The 21,774-nt window shown below is 50.7% G+C and overlaps 1 protein-coding gene across 1 annotated transcript; it reads left to right on the top strand.

Annotated features, from left to right (window-relative positions):
• Positions 1–7,013: 7,013 nt before the first annotated feature.
• Positions 7,014–21,409, top strand: GRPEL1 (GrpE like 1, mitochondrial). Its single transcript, XM_040237599.1, has 4 exons — positions 7,014–7,287; positions 10,475–10,637; positions 12,524–12,605; positions 20,318–21,409. Exons 1-4 carry the CDS (start codon positions 7,226–7,228, stop codon positions 20,662–20,664), a joined length of 654 nt encoding a protein of 217 aa, XP_040093533.1. The 5' UTR covers positions 7,014–7,225; the 3' UTR covers positions 20,665–21,409.
• Positions 21,410–21,774: the final 365 nt, after the last annotated feature.

The following is a 21,774-nucleotide window of genomic DNA, read 5'->3' as shown; positions in this document are numbered from 1 at the left end:
ACAGAGACCCCCTCGGGAGGGGTGCTCTGTGTGCTGCACTGGGGTGAAGTGAGCAGCAGAGCCGACGAGACGGGCATGAGAGAAGCCCGAGGCTCCCCTGTGGCCGGAAGGGACTGGGAGGGTGGTGACAAGATGCCAGAGCAGAGACAGGCAGAGGCCCGCGGGAGCCCACAGAGCCGCTGACACCAGAGGCCCCCGCGGGGGGTGGAGAAGCCGGCCGGGAGTGGACCAGCTCTCCCTGGGGTCCCGGCCCACTCGGGCTCCAACTGGCTTTTCTGCCACCTCCGGACACTGGCTCTGTTCCTGCTGACAGGAGAGTCTTCGGCTGTGAGAACTCCCCTTGGAGAAAGTGCTCTCCAGCGTTCCGCCTGAGGGAGAAGCAGTGCAATCCGCGACGCCGCTTTAACTTGAGTCCCGGCAGGAACAGGGGCTCCTCAGGTGGTGCTAGTGCTAAAGAACACGTTGCCAACACGGGAGATGTAAGGGCACGAGCGGCATCCCCGGAGGAGGGCATGGCAGCTGCTCCAGTAGCCCTGCCTGGAAAACCCCACGGGCAGAGGAGCCTGGCAGGGGTCGCACAGAGTCGGACACAACTGAGCAACTTAGCACGCATGCGCTCATGGACAGGGAAGCAGTGTGGTTGTGAAAGGACTTTAGAAGGCCTTCACTCATTCATCCACTCACCGACAGGGGCTTGCACTGAGCGCCAGGGGCAGTCGTGGGCTGTTGAGATCCACAGCAGATACAACAGACCCATTCTGCCCTCACAAACTTATGTGCTGGTCAGGAGAGGCCCACAAAAGGCGAGATGGGTAAGCAAGACAGATGCGCAGCGGGGTGGACCGGCAGGGGGAGCAAAGCCTGGAAGGAGCACGCTGGCCGTCTGGGACCAGACTTGGGCCAAACTCTGGTTCCACCGTGCATTGGCTGAGAACCTCTCTCAGTTTATCGGCCAGTGGGGTGGGAAGAACAGGCAGAGCCTATAATTCAGTCAGCAGTGTTGAATGAGTGGATGGAGAACCCAACCTCACAAGCTGGTGAGAGCACAGCACTGGCTCCCAGGAGGTCTGATCGAATTCCTGAGATGTTGAGGATAGGGTCTCCCGTACCCAGAGGGGGTGGAGGGTCACAGAAGATCCCAGATAGAGCTGCTGCTGGTATCCTCTGCAGGACTAGAATGTTAAGCTGGGAAGGGATTATGAGAATGAAGACCTCATTTCCCAGACTCCCTTGCAGCTAGGTATGACCATGTGACTCAGGCCAACACGGTGTGAGCTGATATGGCACCTGGCACCTCCTAAGAAGACTCTTGCAGTGCGGTCTTTCCCTTCCCCCACCTCTGCCAGCCTGCTTTTTGGGATGTTGCTGTGAGAACCATGGTGAGGACAAGGGTCACACCCAGGGGAATGCAGAGCTGTGAGCAGGAAGAAGCCGGGGCCCCTGAAGACCTGGGGCCACAGAGCCACCTGGACTTTGGCAGATGGGGAATTAAACTTCTCTGGTTTAAGTTACTGTTGCTTTGGTTCCTAGTCCAGGAGGGTGTAAGGATGAGGGCAGGGGCAGATGTGCCCACTGCTTCCACAGACCCCACATCCATGTCTGTGTTTTCTGACAGCCAGGCCACCAGTGGTGGGGAAGGAGGTTCTGAGGCACTCTGGGTTCAGCCACAGCTCCAGAGAGCCCCTCTGCCCTTGTGCTCTGCTTGTGGGAGGCCCAGGCTTTTCACAATAACATGAGTGTTTTTGGCCTCATGAAACAGGCAAGAGTTACACTTCACCTCTGCTCATCACAGGGTCATGGCTGTTACCTCAAGATGTCTCCAGCTCCAGCTTTGGATTTCTGATCAATCCAAGTTCAGGGTCAAGAGTTCAAGGGGAGACAAAGAGTGCAGGTGCGCAAGGTCTCAACAGTGATAAGAGAAAAAGGAACAAAGGTCCGTAGAGTCAAAGCTATGGTTTTCCCAGTAGTCATGTGTGAATATGAGAGTTTGGACCATAAGGAAGACTGAGCACTGAAGAATTGATGCTTTTGAACTGTGGTGTTGGCGAAGACTCTTGAGAGTCCCTTGGACTGCAAGATCCAACCAGTCCATCCTAAAGGAAATCAGTCCTGAATATTCATTGGAAGGACTGATGCTGAAGCTGAAACTCCAGTACTTTGGCCACCTCATGGGAAGAACTGACTCATTGGAAAAAGACCCTGATGCCTGGAAAGATTGAAGGCAGGAGGAGAAGGGGACGACAGGGGATGAGATGGTTGGATGGCATCACCGACTCAATGGACATGAGCTTGAGCAAACTGCAGTAGATAGTGAAGGACAGAGGACCCTGGCATGTGCAGTCCATGGGGTCACAGAGCCAGACACAACTTAGGGACTCAAAAACAACATCCTACCATTTACATTTTCTAACATTTCTATAATGAGCATCCACTATTTTCATAATGAGAAGCTCTCCCTCCTGCTAATAATCCTCATGCTTCACATAGCTCTCATTTTTCTTCTAACAGCTGATTCTGTTGATGCACAGAATTCCAATCGCAGTACGCTGGTGATGAACAATTTAATCAGCCTCAGATTCAAATCCTCTCTCATGTCCACGGGCTTTGTAAGACACTCCTCTCAGGGTTCAGGAGTTTGCCACCACCCCCTCCTTCCCTGTCCTTCAGGCATCTCTGCAGGAAGAGCCGACAGAGCCCACCCTGCACCCAAGCCACACGTGGAGGCCGCTGGTTCCAGGGGTTGCCGCCGGCCCTCAGATGCTCTCGACTGTCAGTTCACGTGTTTGTTAGTTCCTCATGCAACTGATTTGGCTCTTTTTGAAGAAGGTTATTTCAGCCTGAACGTCTGTGGCCCCTTCTGGTGGCATCTTCTCACCAAGAATATACAGTTCAGTTTGGAGCCCGTGTGCTCCAGAGGAATGGCAGTGCCATTTGCTGCTGGTTGTCAGGTCCTTCTTCTAGGAAAATCTCTTAACCAGGGAGCCCCTGTCTCCTCCAGCTGGAGGGTTTTTTGTTTTTGGTGGGGAGGGGTGGCTCTCCTCTAGCACTGAAACAAGTGAACAAACAGAAGTGGGCCAAGAATGAGACACTATGATGGAAATCAGAACAAGGTGTATGACTAACCCATTCTGCGTACTGGGAGCCCAAATACAGATAAAGTGTAGAGGGTGGCCGTAATGCCCACCTCCTAGGACAGAGATGTGGCTTAGTGAGCCAGGTGGGGTTTCCATTGTGCCACATCTCACAAGGCCAGGCTCTGGTGTGGGGGCCTGCTTAGAAGGTCCATGGAGTCCAGCTCCTTGAGACAGCAGATCTGAGGCCCCCATGTCCTTGCTGGTGGACAGATGGGGGCTGCTCTCTGCTCTGAGGCCACCTTCTCACTAGACCCCCCCGCCCCATCTTCACACCAGCTGTAGAGATCTGAGTCCTTTTCATGCTGTGAAGCATTCTGACTTTGCCTGCAGGAGGAAACTTTCTGCTTTTAAATGGCTCACCAAGACTGAGCCCACCAGATACTCTCTACAAAAGGTCACCGGCTTAGGAGTCCAACTACATCTGCAAAGTCCCTCCACAGCAGCACCTAGATTGGTGTTTGACTGAAAAACAAGGGGTGGGTAGCATACCATATATATCTATTTTAATTTGCGTATTTCAGAGTTGGATAAAAGATGCAAATCCAGGCCCCTGCTGAGAGACAGCAATAATAAAGAGGGTGATGCAGCTGGTGGCAGCAGCCAACACTCTGATTATGGTTCTGGCTTCAGCTGTGATGGTTATGTGGGCTGGGAGTGGTTGGGAAAAACAGGCAAAAGCTCTGCCTTTTTCCAAGTGTGTGATGAACCTGGCCCATCTCCTGTCTCCCCGTCATGGCAGAGTAGGCTGGTCCAAGAGGAGACACCCGTGCGAAGCCTGGCACTTGCAGGCACTCAGCTGTCACAAGCATCACACCCATGACCCACGTGCTGTCGTGTCTTCTGCACAACCTTCTCCTGAGGACATTTTCTTTTACATGTGACCCCATCCTTGTTGGGCTTCCCTGATGGCTCAGTTGGTAAAGAATCCACCTGCAATGCAGGAGACCCCAGTTCAATTCCTGGGTCGGGAAGATCCACGAGAGAAGGGCTACGCTAACCACTCCAGTATTCTTGGGCTTCCCTTGTAGCTCAGCTGGCAAAGAATCCGCCTACAAGGCAGGATACCCTGGTTTGATCCCTGGGTTAGGAAGATCCCCTGGTGAAGGGAAAGGCTACCCACTCCACTATTCTGGCCTGGAGAATTCCAAGGACTGTATAGTCCATGGGGTCACTAAGAGTCAGACACGACTGAGCGACTTTTACTTCTTTCCATCCTTGTTGGGGGCACCGTGGGCTGTTCAGCTTGCTCTTCCTGCACCCCCTGCCCGGGCCACCCACTCCCCTTGCTGGAAATGCTTTCCAAGGGCTGACGGAGGAGTCTCCCCATGAGGGCAGCTTCACGTCCAAGTGCTGATGACTTGCACTGGGGTGAACTTGCAGACCTCAGCAGGCTGTCAAGGATGCATTTCCCAATGTGGCCACGAGGTGGCAGCACAGACAGGCCTCCGCTCGGGGAAAATAGACCGTTTTGGATGTAGATCCAGCGCATGGCCTCTTGGCTGTCCTGGACCCACGTTCAGTGACAGCAGAAACATCACGACTGCCACAGCCATCCAATGTCTGTTTCAAGACACTGAAGCCATCACTGTTGATAGTCCCCATGCTGTACTGTGAGCTCTTTACAGCAGAGTTCCCATCTGATTCCCTTGAATCCTAAGAAGAGATAGGAAATGAGTATTTGCACCTCTTTTAATCCTCAAAATAAATTATATAGTCTGAGTTTTACAGGTGAGCGGATCAATGCTGAGAGCAATTACATGATGCTGCCCAAGGTCACAGCCAATGAGAAACGTTTTAAATTTTATTAGCGTATAGCTTTTTGTTTTCTATTGGAGTATGATTGCTTCATAATGCTGTTAGTTTCTGCTGTACAACAAAGTGAACCAGCAGAGTGTACTGATTTACAATGCTGTGTTAGTTTCAGGTAAACAGCAAAGTGATTCAGTTAAATATACACATATATTCACTTTTTCAGATTGCTTTCCCATATAGGTGATAACGAATATTGAGTAGAGATCCCTGTGCTATACTGTAGGTCCTTGCTGGTTATCTATTTTACATACAGCAGTGTATGTTAGTTCCAAGCTCCTAATTTATCATGAGAAGAGTTGACTCATTGGAAAAGACTCTGATGCTGGGAGGGATTGGGGGCAGGAGGAGAAGGGGACGACCGAGGATGAGATGGCTGGATGGCATCACAGACTCGATGGACGTGAGTCTGAGTGAACTCCGGGAGATGGTAATGAACAGGGAGGCCTGGCGTGCTGCGATTCATGGGGTTGCAAAGAGTCGGACACAACTGAGCAACTGAACTGAACTGAACTGAATTTATCCTTTCCCCATGATGTGTTTTTAACTTTACTATAGAAAACTTCACACAGAGAAGAAATGGTCATTAATTCCCACACTTTATCATCCAGCTACCACCATTATCAACATTTTGCCTCGTTTCTTCCATCCTCTTTTTTTTTTTTTTAGCCTGCATAACCATAAAGCAAATTCCAAATTCTGCGGCAATTTAAATACTTCGTTGGCATCGCCAACTACGGTATTTTAATCTAAACATTAGGCCACCTCTCCCTAACAAAAATATCAGTAACTCCTGTCATCTAACAGTTTATATTTGACTTTCCCCTTATCTCACAAATGTCTTTTTTCACAGTTGGTTTGTTCGATCATGATTCAGATAAAGGTCCACACAGTCCATCTTTTATGCACTCTAATTCTCAAACAGTCTTACTTCCTTTTTCCCTCTAGACCCCTAACTAATAAACTGGGTCATTTGCCCAACAGCACGTCTTACCTTCTGGATTTGACTTTTTGCCTCCTTCTGTGAGTGGCCCAGGGCCTGACATTCAACGTGATGAGTGCTCTCAATGGAAGCAAAGCAGAACAGAGGTTTGGTCCTCACAGATGGCACGCGCAGGCAGCACTCCGTTGGGGACACCATGGGCTCTGCGATTCGGGCAGAGGGGCAGCAGCTGCGAGACCCAGGTACAAGCAGCACCTGGGCTCCTTCGTGGCACGAGACACAGTAGCACTGGCATTTGTTAAGAGTAACGAAAACATTTGGATTTTATGAGCTTTGATTGTGTCCCCGGAAGTCGTCTTCGATGCTGTTCTTGGTATGCTTTGGTGTCTTACTCTGAGAAAACTGGGCTTCCCTTGTAGCTCAGTCGGTAAAGAATCTGCCTGCCGTGCAGGAGACCCCGGTTTGATCCCTTGGTAGGGAAGATCCCCTGGAAAAAGAGATGGCAACCCACTCCAGTATCCTTGTCTGGAGAATCTCATGGACACAGGAGCCTGGTGGGCTGCAGTCCATGGGGTCGAAAAAAGCCGGGCACGACTGAGCGACTAACACACTGAGAAAACTGAAGGTGGAAGAAGAGTGCAAACGAAACACACCACCTAAGTCTTCTCACCCAGGCCCGACGCCTCCGCGCTGGACCCCACAGGCTTCCCGGGTTTTGCCTTAACAAAACCCACAGTACCGACGGAGGCCCCCTCCGGCCACCAGTCCGCCCTCCTGCGCCGCGAAGTCGCCGGCAGGACGGGCGGTGACCGCCTAACGCTGTTTTAACCGACTTTCCTGGAGCCCTGCGGTCGCCCGTCCACGAGCTTTCGTCCTTGACCTATTTGCTTTAGCCTACACTGAGCACCCAGAGTCTGGCTCGGTCCCAGCAGCTCGGGCTGTGAGGGAGAAACGGACAAAAGCCCTGGCGTCTCGCCACCTCCCGGAGCAAAGAGCGCCGCGAAACTTGAGGTGCACGGACAGGAAGGAAGAGTATCCTCGGCCCCTCAGTCCGCACTTCCGGCGCCCTCCCCAGGCTCTCTCTCTATTGGTTCTTCCCTTGACCACGCCCCTCCACGGAGGAGTCTGTTTCCTTCACCTTTCACCTCAGCTTCACTTTCTGGGTCCTCGCAAGGCCTCAAACCCCGCCCACCGACCAGGCCGGCAATTATTGGTGAATATGGCCTGTCCATCAGTGGAAAAGCGGTGGTGGATTGGCTGAGGGGAAGCAATTGGGCGGGAGAAGCAAGAATAGAGTCTCGCGCATGCCTGGTGCGCGCACGCAGTGCCGGCAGCAGTCATGGCGGCTCAGTGTGTGCGGCTGGCGCGGCGCAGCCTCCCGGCTTTCGCGTTGTCTCTCAGGTAAGGGGCGTCGATGGCCAGGCTTAGGAGGGGCGCGCTGTCCCCGCTGGCTCAGACGCGAGCCCTGCCCGGCTCCGGCCCGGGCGTCGTGGGGGTTCTTCCAGACGCTGGGCGCGGGCTCCGCTGGTTTCTCCTGTGGGGCCGTGCCCGGCCGCCGCTCTGTCCGTGCTGCCCGCGGGGCGGACGGGACGGCGCCCCGCGCGAGGCGGCGGTGGCGAGCGGGCTCCTTCCGCCCTGCCCGAGCTTCCTCCCCCTCCGCGTGCTGCGGAGTCCCCTGCCTAACCCACCGTGGGGGAAAGCCGTTGACTTAGAGTAGTGACGCCGCGGTGGAGGTCACGAGGCCCTGCCTTCTCCTTGGCTTTTCTTTTGCCTTTTTTTTTTTTTTTTTGCGGTTTCTGCCGTTTCAAAGTCCGGCCTCCTAACTTAGTTTAGTCCGTGCTTAGCGGACCGATGCTGAAGCTGAAACTCCCAGTAATTTGGCCATCTGATGCGAAGAACTGACTCATTGGAAAAGACCCTGATGCTGGGAAAGATTGCGAGAAGAGAAGGGGAAGACAGAGGATGAGATGATTGGATGGCATCACCGACTCAGTGGACGTCAGTTTGAGTAAACTCCGGGAGTTGGAGATGGACAGGGAGGCCTGGCTTGCTGCAGCCCATGGGATCGCAAAGAGTCGGACATGACTGAGCGAGTGAACTGAACTAGCACCTTCCACGTTGAGGGGAGCTTCGGAGAACCAGGTTATCTGTTAAGAGAAGCTGCTCTGGGCCGAACATGGGAGTAGCAGCTGCGCGGAGCGGGACCCGGACTTTGCCCTCAAGGAGCTTTATTTAGTGATGGTGAGACGGTAAATGGATCGGTAAAAGGGGACGAGGACAGGGCGAGGGGATGAAGCTGCGATTCTAGCCTGATCCATTGTATAGACAGCGTGGGAACAAACCCACCTGGGGAGTCTAGAGTGAGGACAGGCGATAGGCTCAATTTGCGATTTTTGTAACTGGCATTGATTGCCTGGATGTGTGTGCATGATCAGTCGTGTCCAACTCTTTGCGATCATTTGGATTGTAGCCAGCCAAGCTCCTGTGTCCTTGGGGATTTTCCAGACAGGAATACTGGAGTGGGTTGCTATGCCCTCCTCCAGGGGATCTGCCTGACCCAGAGATTGAACCCGCTTCTCTTATGTCTCCTGCATTGGCAGCTGGGTTATTCACTACTGGCGCCACCTGGGAAATCCAGTTGGTTGCCAAGACTGCGTGCATTTCTGCCTCTAGGAACAGGTTTTGTGTAAGGAGGCTCAAGTAGGGGAGAGGGCAAATTGAATTGTGTGCGGAGCTCTGGGAGCCTCCCTGCAAACCCAGACTGGCTGCTGCAGGAGGGGCTCTGCTGAGTGGAGCAGACCTGAAAGGCTGTGACTGTTTACACCCAGGCGCCAGGACACCTGGAAACTAGGGCAGGTCACAGCAGCGCACTCCGGCGTTAGATGGTTAGTTTGAAACGGCAGCTTGAAGGCCACTGGTCTTCACCCCCAGGCGATTGTTCAGGTGCTCTTCGCAGCCCCATGTGCTGGAGCCTGCCAGGCTTCCTTGCCATCACTGTCTCCCAGAGTTCGCTCAAACTCAGGTCCATTGAGTCGGCGATGCCATCCAACCCTCTTTTCCTCTGTTGTCCCCTTCTCCTCCTGCTCTCCATCTTTCCCAACATCAGGGTCTTTTCCAGTGAGTCAGCTCTTCACATAAAGTGGCCAAAGTATTGGTAACAAACTAATGTATCCTTTTATTCTCCTCAGAATAGGATTTCTGGTTTGTGTTTATAACTCGGGTCATGTTTGTGTCTTTCTCTAAGTCGCATTTCTTCCTGCACAGTTCCCCCATGGTGTGGCCAGAAGATGGCAGTTTAACACCTCCATCTGTTTGGTGGCTGCTCAGTATTCCAGACCGTGGAAGCAACAGTTTGTTCACAAATTTGTTCAACAGTTTGTTCAACAATTTGTCCTTGTGAGCAGTGTTCTGTTTCAAGCTTTTCATCCTGGAAAACATCTGTGTGTGCTGCCTTAAACACCCTTGTACACACACATGTTCTGTGTGCCCTTAGCTTTCCTGTTCATTGAGGCAGCTTGTTTTAATCTGGGAAGGAAATTGGATATAGTTTATTTTCAGATTGGGCTGTGGCATACTTTAGAGCCCCACTGGACCTGGTGAACAGATCTGTATTATTCATTAATGGCACTGTGGCCTTGGGCTTATTACTTAACCTTTTCCACATGGGGATCAGATTGGGTAATATCCCAAGTCACTTCCAGCATTAGTTTTTAGAGCTTTTTGTGTACATACCACCCCTGTGCTTTCCTGCCTCCATGCCTTTGTTCACGCCCTTCCTGAAGTGGATTTGTCTTGTCTATTCCTGCCTCTATATATGAAATCTTGCCTGTTCTTCAAAGTCCATCTGCCCAAATCCTTTCCCAGACCTCCATTTCTCCACAGCTAGAACTATTCTACTCTGAGCCTCCCAAAGCACTTGGTTCCTCTTTTATCACTTTCAAACCCAAGTTACAGTCTGTGAATATAGATACCTTTTTGCACGACTTTGGCCACCTGATGCGAAGAGCTGACTCATTTGAAAAGACCCTGATGCTGGGAAAGATTGAGGGCAGGAGGAGAAGGGGATGACAGAGGATGAGGTGGTTGGATGGCATCACTGACTCAGTGGACATGGGTTTGGGTAGACTCCGGGAGTTGGTGATGGACAGGGAGGCCTGGCGTGCTGCGGTTCATGGGGTCGCAAGGAGTTGGACGCAACTGAACTGAAGTATCCTGTGGGCAAGATGTCTGCCCACGAGGCTTTGTAATGGACAGCAGCACTGGACCTCACCTCCAGTAGTAGCTCGCTCTTTAGCACGTGGTGGGGTCTGGATGATCAGGAGTTCCTGAGAGTGAGGAGAAGGGGAGATAAGTACTGTAGCCTCGGTGCACTGACGTTTTAGTTTAGGCGTGTATTGCAGAAGACTCTACATAAACAAATAGCTTCTATATGTCATATGCAATTTGCCTTTATTGTATCTAAGACAAATCCTTTCTCCCCCACGTTGCAAGTAGTTTTAAATTACCTTTGATTTCTGAAGTCGTCCATCTGACTTTAACAAGCAGAAGAATCATGATCGTAATTTCTGTCGTGTGAACTTGCCTTCAGGCCTTCTCCTCGGCTGCTGTGCACAGCTGCAAAACAGAAGAACAACGGCCAGAACTTGGAAGAGGACGCGGGTCCGAATGAACAGAAGACAGATCTTCCCTCCACGGAGAAGACACTCATGGAAGAGAAGGTCAAGCTGGAAGAGCAGCTGAAGGAGACCATGGTAAGGCTGTGGGCTCCTGTGAGGAGCATGGTCTGTGGAACTCCAGGTCCATCTTCTGGGGATGTGAAGATGGCCTCCCTGACAACAGAGGCGGAAGCCAGACAAATTCTGTCCCTGTTGGGTTCTACAGCAAGTTACTGCTGAAGGAGGGATAGAACCCAAATCCGCTGTGACTCTGGTTGTCATGAGAATTATCTTCATGTGGTACATAGATTATATTGAATTAAGACTGAAAATGGTCTTTACAAGTGAGGAATATTCAGTAGGGCCCTTGAGCCTGGGTCTTTGGGAGGACAAAGGTGGGAGCCAGAGGTAAAGTCACATGGTGCTCTCCTAGGAATGCTGGAGTTTTTTGAACTAATTAGTAATACAGATTATGACCTCATGTGGAAAAGCGTTGTTGTTCAGTCGCTCAGTCGTGTCTGACACTGCAACCCCAGGGGCTGCGGCACTCCAGGCCTCCCTGTCCCTCACCATCTCCTGGAGTCTGCCCAAATTCATGTCCCCCAAGTCGGTGATGCCATCCGGCCATCTCATCCTCTGTCTTCACCATCTTCTGCCTTCAGTCTGTCCCAGCATCAGGGGTCTTTTCCAGTGAGTCAGTTCTCCGCATCAGATGGCCAAAGTACTGGAGCTTCAACATCAGTCCTTCCAATGCATATTCAGGACTGATTTCCTTCAGGATGGGCTGGTTGGATCTCCTTGTTGTCAGAGGCACTCCCAAGAGTTCTCCAGCTGCAGATCAGTAGTATCAGTTGCTTGGCAGTCAACCGTTTTTATGGTCCAGCTCTCACATACAAATGTGACTACTGAAAAAACCATAGCTTTGACTAGATGGACGTTTCTCAGCAAAGTAATGTCTCTGCTTTTTAATAAGCTGTTTAGGTTGGGCATAGCTTTATTTCCAAGGAGTAAGCGTCTTTTAGCTTCATGGCTGCAGTCACTATCTGCAGTGATTTTGGAGCCCAAGGAAATAGTGTGTCACTGTTTCTGTCGTATCCCCATCTATTTGCCGTGAAGCACTGTGCTAGGGCTTTGCTAACCCTCTTGTTTATATGAATCCTCACAACAGCCCTGTGAGTTGGCCGTTAATACCCCTGTTTACAGATGAGGAAACTGAGGCCAGGACTGTTTGGTAAACTTTCCAAGGTCACCTTGCTACCCAGTGGCAGGGCCACGGTCTGAGCCTGTGAGACCTTGCTCTTAACCATGGCTCTGGAACCCCCAGAAAGCTGAAGGCAATAACCTAGTGCCCATGAAAAATAGAAATGCCAGGAGATGGATATGATTATAGGAATAGTTGGTGCAAAATGAGGAAGATACAAGAATTCAAATGATTGTTACACAATAAATGTTCCAACTGAACTGTATCTGGGCAATATTAAAAATACCAAAGGTTCATTCCTGGGGCTTTTCCTCTTCTGTGGGGTAGAGGCCAAAGCTGTCTGCTCAGGGTGGTTGTTCTCCCGACCCTCTCCTTGGGGTGTGAGAACCAAGCCAGGTCAGCCCTTACCCTGGGCTTTAGGGTTCCCTTGAGCTGGAGATTCTGCAGAGGAATGAATGGTCCTTCCTTGCGAAGAACCATCAGAACCAACGGAAACTGGCAGCTTTTCTTGTCCTTTGCTCAGCTGTACACAGAGTGAGAATGGCCTTGGGGGCTTGTCAATATGTGATGCCTGGCCATCTTATTCCCCACATAGTAGAGCTAGTGGCACTGGTTAATTTACTTCTGTTTATTCCACAGCAGCTGTTTGTAATCCAGTCTCCAAAGTACTCATAGCTGTTGTTTGTATTTTGACTTGCAGTTTATTATATCACATTTGTTTTCCGATTAATTTGTTCCAGATTTATTTTGTGTGAATTTGTCTTCCCTTTTTTTTTTTAAGGAAAAATATAAGCGAGCTCTAGCAGATACTGAGAACTTGCGGCAGAGGAGCCAAAAATTGGTGGAGGAGGCCAAACTATATGGTAACTTTAAACACTATGTGATACTGATCCTGGGGAACATGGACGGGCGGGTGTGGCCCTAGGCAGCGTGATGGGTCAGGTGGGGAGGTGGGGCGGCTGCTGGCTGCATTCCGTCCAGCTGTTGAGATGAGTCAGCTGTTGCCTAGAAGGAGCAGAGTTGGCTGGTGACGCACGCTCGTAGTGGCGAGCGTGATTCTTTCGATAGAGTATCCTTCGCCCTTCTGCACAAGGACCTCAGTGTGAGCCTGCAGGTACTAGCAGAGGTGCCCTGAGAGGCTCGGGTCCTCAGCTGGAGCATCCTGACGCTGGTCTCACTTAAGACCTCGTCAGTCACTGTCTGTCTGTGTTGACAGCTTTGGATCCTTCTGTCATCATGCTTCCCACCTTACAGTTGAGGTCACTGAGGCTGAAATGATTTGCTTCTAAAATGGCGCTGGCGCCAAGGCCTGTCTCCCAACCCCATATATGTTGTGTTGATCACCCAGAAGACCATCTGAGTACTTAGGGGACAGAGTTTTCAGTCCCCCTGTTCTGGATGCAGAACTGATAAGAGGTTAAACACCCTGCCCAAGGACAGACCTTGGTGTTTGCGGTGGAAGCAAAGATCCAAGTTCAGAGAACAGAGAACAAACCTCTCTTTTTTTAAATTTTATTGAAGTATATAGTTGGTTTATAATGTGTTAATTTCTGCTGGACAGCAAGGTGACTCAGTTATACGTCCTTTTACACTCTCTTCCATTATTATCTTATCATAGGATAATTAACTGTAGTTCGCCGTGCTGCACAGTGGTAACCTGTTGTTCGGTCTGTGTATAATAGCTTGCACACGCTCATCTCCCGTGGAAGGTGTCACGGGTAACTTGGTAGTGTGTGTGCTCAGTCACTCAGACGTGTCCAGCTCTGTGACCCCATAGACTGTAGCTCCCCAGGCCCTTCTGTCCATGGGCGTCCTGGCAAGAATACTGGAGTGGGGTGCCATTTCCTCCTCCGGAGAGTCTTGCCAACCCAGGGATTGAACCCAAGATTCCTGTGCCTCCTGCATTGGCTGGCAGGCTCTTTACCACTGAGCCACCTGGGAAACCCTGGTAATTGGATCGTGATCACATTAAACCTGTAGATTGCTTTCGGTAGTACGGCCATTTTAACAATGTTAATTCTTCCAAGGAGAGTATGGAATATCTTTCCATTTCTTTGAATCATTTTCAGTTTCCTTCACTCATTGTATATGGTTCTCAGCATATAAGTCTTTGACCTCCTTTCAGGTTTATTCCTAAGTTGTTTATTATTTGATGTGATTTTAAAAGATATTACTCTTTACATTCTCTTTCGGATGTTTCATTGTTAGTGTAAAAAATTTCAGCCAATTTCTGTATATTAATCTTATATCCTGATACCTTGCTGAGTTCATTCATTTATTCTAGTAGTTTTTGTGTAGAATCTCAGGGCTTTCAATAAGTATTTCATCGTGTCATCTGTATATACTGACAATTTTACATCTTGTGGCTGAGACTCCCAATACTGTGTTGAATAAAGTGACAAGAGTGGGCATCCTTAGGTCATAAGAGTTTTTATTGTGAGTGGATGTTGGATCAGATGCTTTTTCTTCATCCTTTGAGATGATCATGTAGTTTTTGTGTTTTCTCTTGCTGACGTGCTGTTTCTCACTGATTGATTTGCATGTGTTGAACTGTCGTTATGACCCTGAGATGAGTCCATCTTGGTCGTGGTGTATGATCTTATCTATGTGTTGTTAATTTCCATTCGCTAATATTTTGTTGAGAATTTGTGCATCTGTATTCATCACGGATATCGGCCTGTAATTTTTTATTTTTAGTAGTGTCTGTCTTTGGTTTTGGTATCAGAATAATGGTGGCTTCATAGAATGTCTTAGGGAGTATTCCTTCCTCTTCATTCTTTTGAAAGTTTCAGAAGAATCGGTAGGAGTTCTTTCTATGTTTGATAGAATTCACCTGTGTAGCCATCTGGTCCTGGACTTTTGTTTGTAGGCAGTTTCTTTAATGACAGGTTCTGTTTCACGTCTAGTTGCCAGTTTGTTGGAATCATGCATGTCTTAATTCCGTTTTGGCGGGCTGTGAACTTGTAGGAACTTGCTTTTGTCTTCTAGACTGTCAAGTTTGTTGAGATATAATTAATTGTTCATAATATTCTCTTAATGTTTGTATTTCTGTGGCATCAGTTGTGATTTCTCTTTCATTTCTTATTTTCTTTATTTGGATCCTCTCCCTTTTCTTGGTGAGCCGGTTTTGTTTTTTCTTTACTTTTTTTAATGTCTGGTTTCTCTCTGATCTTCGTTTCCTCACTTCTGTTGACTTCAGGTTTTGTTTGTTCTTATTTTTCTAATTCTTTCAGGTGGTAGGTTAGGTTGTTCTGAGATTTTTCTTGCTTCTTAAGGAAGTCCTGTATCACCGTGAACTTCCCTCTAAAACTGCTTTAGCTGCATGGCGTAGGCTCTGTATGGTTGTGTTTTCATCGTCATTTGTCCCTAGGTAATTTTTAATTTCTGCTTTGATTTCATTGTTGACCCATTGGTATTTTAGTAGCATCTTGTTTAATTCCATATAGTTGGGTTTTTTGTTTTGTTTTGTTTTCATTTCTTTTTCTGTAGTTGATATCTAGGTTCATGCAGCACTGGTCAGAAAGATGCTGGAAATAATTTCTGTTCTGTTACATTTGTCGAGGCTTGTTTTGTACCCCAGTGTGTGGTCAGTCCTAGGAAAGGCCCTGTGTGCACTTGAACGTGTATTCTGTGTTTTTGGATGGAATGTCTTGAGAACGTAAGTTAAGTCTGGCTGCTCTGCCGCATCATTTTGGGTCTCTGTTGCGTTACTGACTTTCCGTGTAGCTCTGTCCAGTGATGCGAGGGGGCAATAAACTCTCCTGCTGTTGTATTCCCATGCAGTCTCTCACTTTATGTCTGTTAGCATTTGTTTTATGTACTTTGGGTGCTTTCTTGTGTTGGGTACATATATGTTGAGGAATATAACATCTTCTTGTATTGATTTTTAGTATTATATAGTGTTTTTCTTTCTGTGTTTATAGCTTCTGTTTCTGGAGAAGGAAATGGCAACCCACTCCAGTGTTCTTGCTTGGAGAATCCCAGGGACGGCGGAGCCTGGTGGGCTGCAGTCTGGGGTCACACAGAGTCGGACATGACTGAAGCGACTTAGCAGCAGCAGCAGCTTCTGTTTTACTGTCTGTTTTGTCTGATGAATATCGTGACCCCCCCCCCCACTTTCTTATTTACCTTTGCATGAAATATCTTTGTTTCTGTCCCCTCAACTTTCAACCGGTATGTGTCCTTTGGTTAAAGTAGGTCTCTGGTAGACTGCGTATTGTAGTTTGATGTATGTTTGTTTTTTGTCTTGTGCTTGTTGTCTTTGGATTTTGTAAATCTGGTGTGCGTTGTTGATTTGTGGTTACCCTGTTTTTCAAGTATATTCGGTTCAGTCGCTCAGTCGCGTCCAACTCTTTGCGACCCCATGAACCGCAGCACGCCAGGCCTCCCTGTCCATCACCAACTCCTGGAGTCCACCCAAACCCATGTCCATCGAGTCGATGATGCCATCCAACCATCTCATCCTCTGTTGTCCCCTTCTCCTGCCCTCAATCTTTCCCAGCATCAGGATCTTTTCAAATGAGTCAGCTGTTTGCGTCAGGTGGCCAAAGTATTGGAGTTTCAGCTTCAACATCAGTCCTTCCAATGAACACCCAGGACTGATCTCCTTTAGGATGGACTGGTTGGATCTCCTTGCAGTCCAAGGGACTCTGAAGAGTCTTCTCCAACACACAGTTCAAAAGCATCGATTCTTCGGCGCTCAGCTTTCTTTATAGTATGTTAATCTCTTCCTGTATCTGCTTGCTTTAGACTGGTGGTCATGTAGGCTCAAACATATTCTAGGGGTAAAAAAGTCAACATTTTCTTACTCCTTCCCCACACTTTATGATTTTGATGTTGTCTTTTACGTCTTTCGTGTTTACCCTTCAGGTGTTCATTGTGGTGTCATTCATTTCACATAATTTTTTTTGTTTGTTTTAATCTTTGTACTGGCTTTAAGTGATTCACTTTACAGTTGGGTTTTCTCTTGCCTATAGCTTCTTCTTTTCTACTTAGAGAAATCTTTTTTTTAATGTTTCTTTTAGGATAGGTTTAGTATTGCTGTGTTAAAAGTACAAATAGTTTCTGCTTGTCTGAACAGTTCTTTGTCTCCTTGTGAACGGTAGCCTTGCTGGGTAGAGTGCCCAGGTTGCAGACTTCCCCCTTCAGGCCTTTGGCTGCCTCCCTCCTGGCGTGCAGTGTCTCTGTGGGGATACCGCTGACAGCGTATGGGATCCCCTATAGCTCACTCCCTTTCTTGTGCTGTCTGTAGAATCCTCTCCTTAACTGTTCCATTTTAATTGATTTTTTTTTCCATGTGGACCATTTTTAAAGTCTTTGCTAAATTTGTTACAGTATTGTTTCTGCTTTGTGTTTTGACTTAAGACAGGTGGGGTTTTAGCTCCCTGATCAGGGGTTGAACCCGCGCCTGCTGCCTTGCGAGGCAGTTTTAACTCACTGGACCACCAGGGAAGTGCCCAGCCGCGAGGCACGCAGATGCATTTGCCTCCCTCCCTTTCTTTTCTGCTGGGATCCCTGTCGTGTACGTTGGCACATTATCCCATGGAGCTCTTACGTTGCTTTCATATTGTTTCATTTGGCTTTCTTGTCTGCTGTTCTGATTGGGTGATTTTCATTTTTCTGCCTTCCAGATTTTCTTATTTGTTAGGAGAAACAATTACCTACCATGGTCTTGGAGGGCTTTTTTTTTTTCTGTGTGTGGGAGCCTCCCTGTGCAGTAGCCCGAGTGGGTCTAACATTTTTGGTGCGAGGCCTGCTTTTATAGTATAGGTGCTGCTGGGTGTCCTGGCCACTGTCCCATTGATGGGGCGGGGGGGGGGCGGGGGAGGTGTGTGTGGCGGGTTGAGCAGGGCCTCTCGTCTGTGGTTGTCACAGCCCTGTCAGGGGAAGGGTCTGCTCCCTCCTGGTCAGAGTGGACATCCCCCAGATCTGTTTCTGAGCTGCAGACTGAGGCAGGCGGGAGTGAGCGCTCCCTCTGGGAGGGGGGCCACTGAACATGCCTCCACTGCAGCTGGCCACCAGGGAGCGTGCTGCGTGGTGGCCCCTGTTGTGCGTGCTTAATCGTGTCCGACTCGGCGGCCCTGTGGACTGACTGCAGCCCACCAGGTCCCTCTGTCCATGGGGTTTTTCCAGGCAGGAACACTGGAGTGGGGTACCATGCCCTCCTCCAGGGGAACTTCTGGAACGTCTGCTGCATTGGCAGGTGGGTTCTTTACCGCCGAGCCACCAGGAAACCCTCCCACTGCCCAGGCTCACAGGGTGTGCTGTTGCCCACTGCCCCCAGCCCCACCTCCACCGTGGGAGCACAGGCCGGCAGCCCTGGCATGCCCCACCGCCATGTTCCCAGAGCTGCCAAGGCAGACCTCTTGGAGCCCAGACCCAGCCTTGCTTTTGTGGGCATGCCCACCAAGCCCACACATTCAGGCCTTAGTAGGCCGGGACCGTCCCAGCCACGGGAGCACCAGTCCCGTGGGATGTCCCCCAGATGCTGCTGAGCTTACAGGGTGGGCGACAGTAGCGTGGATTGCAGAGCCGCGTCTGCGTGGGGGTGAGCGGCCGGTGCTGGCGGGCTCCCAGGGCTCCGAGAGGCCATGCTCAGCAGGAGGCTGCTGGGGCAGGCCCACCTTCTCCACGGGCCCTCTGACCATGGCGCCTCACTGCTTCTGCAGACGCGTTTCGCTCTCGGATGCTGTTACCTCCGCTCCTGTTTTTCTTTCCTCTTCTCTGGTCGTCCCCTGCACTAGCTGCGGGCCTGCTGCCCCCCAAATGCCCGCGTTCTTCAGGCCTCCCCTCCTCCCCTCACCACCCCCCACTGACTTGCCCTCCACAGGGCTGAGTGGTGTCCACACACAGGTGAACTGCCAGTTCAGTTTCTTCCCCGTTCTAGTCCTGGCTGTCTTTACCTGGATGTCTCAGAGGTAGTTTAAACTGAATTCTCCCCTTTGCTTTCCTTCCTCGTTTGAGTAAATGATACTGTCGCCCACGCAGGTGTTCAGGTCAGGCATCTGAAACTAGGCTCTCCCCCCACACCCACTCCCCTCCCGCCCTGGGGGCAGGGACGGCTGGACTCCGCCCACTCCCCGGACTCCGCCCATTCCCCCCTCCCACCCTGGGGGTGGGGCCGACTGCCCTCCGCCACGTCCTCCGCTCCAGCTTCAGCCCCGTGCCTCTGCTCCACACCCTTGGCAGAGTGGCCTCAGCTCTCCTCCAGTCCACCACCCTGCTCGGAGCTGTCAGCTTCTCTGCGTTTGTGTCTTGGTGGACTGGCGCCCTGGGCTCCTGCAGTGCTTGGCTCACTCCTGACTCAGGCCACACCGCAGGCTAAGTAAGCCATGTCCCTGAGGTTAACCGTCCTCAGCACTCAGGAGGGCTCCGTCCTGGAAGTATAATTGGTAATTGTATGTCTCACTGTGGCGATCGTGCACTGCATGTCTCAGACCAGCACTCCACGTGGGCAGACACTTCCCCAGCAGCTCGCAGGAGGGGTTAGTCCTTACTAGATGCTCACACTTTTATTGGATGAGTAGACTTTTAAATTTCATTTTCCAGCAACTGGGTGAAAATACTCTAAAACAAGGGAAGCTGTAAACAAGCGTTGCCTCCTTCAAAGCGTAGAGCCTTTGAAACTTGAGAAGACGTGAGCGGGTTTTGCTGGAGCCTCCTTGCTGCGCCGCAGGGGAGGGGGACAGCCGCCCAGGGGGCGCCTCTTGTCAGCCCCAGCTTCCTGCATTCAGCATCTGAAGGGTTGTCTTGAAACCACAGACGTTTCCATTTATATAAAATTTCTTAACTGTTATTTCTTCAGTTAGATCAAGGCTTGTGTCCTGGTAGCTTTGACCTCGTGGTGCCGAGTAATGGCTGATGTTTACGGAGCACTTAGTGCTCTAGGCCCTGTGAGGTGCGTGGCTTCCTGTCCTCATAAGCTCGCTGTGTGTCAGCTACTGTTGGTCCTGCGCTGTAACCAAAGCAGCTTCAACCCAGAGGGCTTCCAAACAGTCACAGGGCTGTCTGTGACAGCCGGGGGTGTGGCTCCAGGCCCCGCGCTTGGCAGCTGAGATGGGACTGACGTGTTCGGGAGTCTGTGACGTGCTCGGGAGTCTGTGTGTCCTCTTGGTCTCGAGCAGGACTGGGAGTTTTCAGTCTGGCTGTGCAGGTTTTCAGCTCCCTGTCTTTACACCTCATTGGCTTTTGTCTAAACCTCAGGAAAGTTTTTTTTGTTTAATCCAGCCCATTGAAATTCTAGCACAAAGTAGTGATTTGAAAAAAGGTGTGTGACAGACGGACTTCCCAGATGACTCAGTGGTAAGGAATCCACCTGCCATTGCAGGAGATGGGGGTTCAGTCCCCGGGTCGAGAGGATCCCCTAGATGAAGGCAATGGCAGTCCACTCCAGTATTCTTGTCTGGAGACTCCCAAGGACAGAGGAGCCTGGTGGGCTGCAGTCCACGGGGTCACAAGAGTGGGACATGACACAGCGACTGAGCACGCGCGTGTCACACAGGGAGGGCTGGTCGCTCTGAGCTGCCTGTGCAGTTGAATGCAGAATGCAGTGACGCTCTCCCGTAACTTGGTGCAGGCATCCAGGGCTTCTGCAAGGACTTGCTGGAGGTGGCGGACATCCTGGAGAAGGCCACACAGTGCGTCCCGAAGGAGGAGATTCGGGACGACAACCCGCACCTGAAGAACCTCTACGAGGGGCTCGTGATGACCGAAGTCCAGATCCAGAAGGTGTTCACGAAGCATGGCCTGCTCCGGCTGAACCCCCTGGGCGCCAAGTTCGACCCGTACGAGCACGAGGCGCTGTTCCACACGCCGGTCGAGGGGAAGGAGCCGGGCACGGTGGCTCTGGTTAACAAAGTGGGCTACAAGCTGCACGGGCGCACCCTGAGGCCCGCCCTGGTGGGGGTGGTGAAGGAGGCTTAGCGGCCCATGGGTTCAGTGCTTTGTCGTAATCACTCGCTGACTCTTCCAGGGCGGGTTCATCTTTTCTCACCTATGAATACTCTTGACCTTTTCCTAAACCTTGCTGCAAGGCTTTGGTAACCGGCGGCCCCCGCAGAAAAGCCAGCCAGTTGCACAGCTCCGAATACAGGAGTCTGTCCCTTGATTTTTAACACGTTCCACGTGCTTACGGAACAGGCTGATGGGACACTGCTGGACTCTGGGGTATCACAAAAAACACTGTGTCTGCTCAGACTCTGGCGACGTCAGAGTGTTTGGAGTCAATAAAAGGCCTTCAGGAACCCCGTCTGCTGGCTGGCCCTGCCGGCTCCTCTGCACCCCGTGCGTCTCACTGTAGCCTGCGAGCTCCTGGGATGCTTGGCTCCCACTCAGGCAGTGGAGGGGATTGCTGAGGAAGGTTTATGACGCCCTTGGTGACAAACGTGATTTGACTTCCTTTATAATCGGTACCTACCTGCCTGCCTGCCCAGAATGATCACACCTCTACTTTGCCCGTTACCGAAGGTGACGGAATCAGTTGCCGTTGTCCTGTTTCGTTCACCTCTGGAAATGTTGAAATCTGTACCCAGCTAGTGACCAGTGACCTAAAGGTGTTTCCCCTAGTAAGATGGACTTTCCTAGAGAAAGCTGAGGATGTGCTTGCTATATTTTAAATGTTACATTTTATTTAAGAGGATTAAAGCCCTGATATTATTTTCCTAAGTTCTGATAGCTGTTCTGTGTGCTTTGATGGCGGAGATCCTCATGTTAAGGACAGCATAACGAAGCCTTCTGGGTCTCTGCTAAGACCCTGCATCTGTGTGCCTGATGCCCAGACGTGTTGGCTCGTGTCCCAAAAGGGCAAGAGGCTTCCTCCAGGGCTCCTCCTGGCTGGCGGCCGGCAGCCGGTGCGGGGGGCAGGCCTGGGTCCGCCCGTGACCGTGAGGGGACCACAGACACTCAGGAGCAGCACCAGCAGAGACAGGACCGGCAGATGCTGACCCTGTGACTCTCCTTAGGACCCTCCTTTCCTCACGCTAAGGGAAAAACGATGATGGAGCCAGAGAACAAGTAACCTCCCTCCCACAGTCT

This window comes from Oryx dammah, unplaced genomic scaffold (assembly GCF_014754425.2).
Source record: "Oryx dammah isolate SB20612 unplaced genomic scaffold, SCBI_Odam_1.1 HiC_scaffold_3, whole genome shotgun sequence".
In the NCBI taxonomy this organism is placed as follows: domain Eukaryota; kingdom Metazoa; phylum Chordata; class Mammalia; order Artiodactyla; family Bovidae; genus Oryx; species Oryx dammah.
Note: the sequence above shows the minus strand (reverse complement) of the source record. Positions and strands in the feature narration are given on the sequence as shown.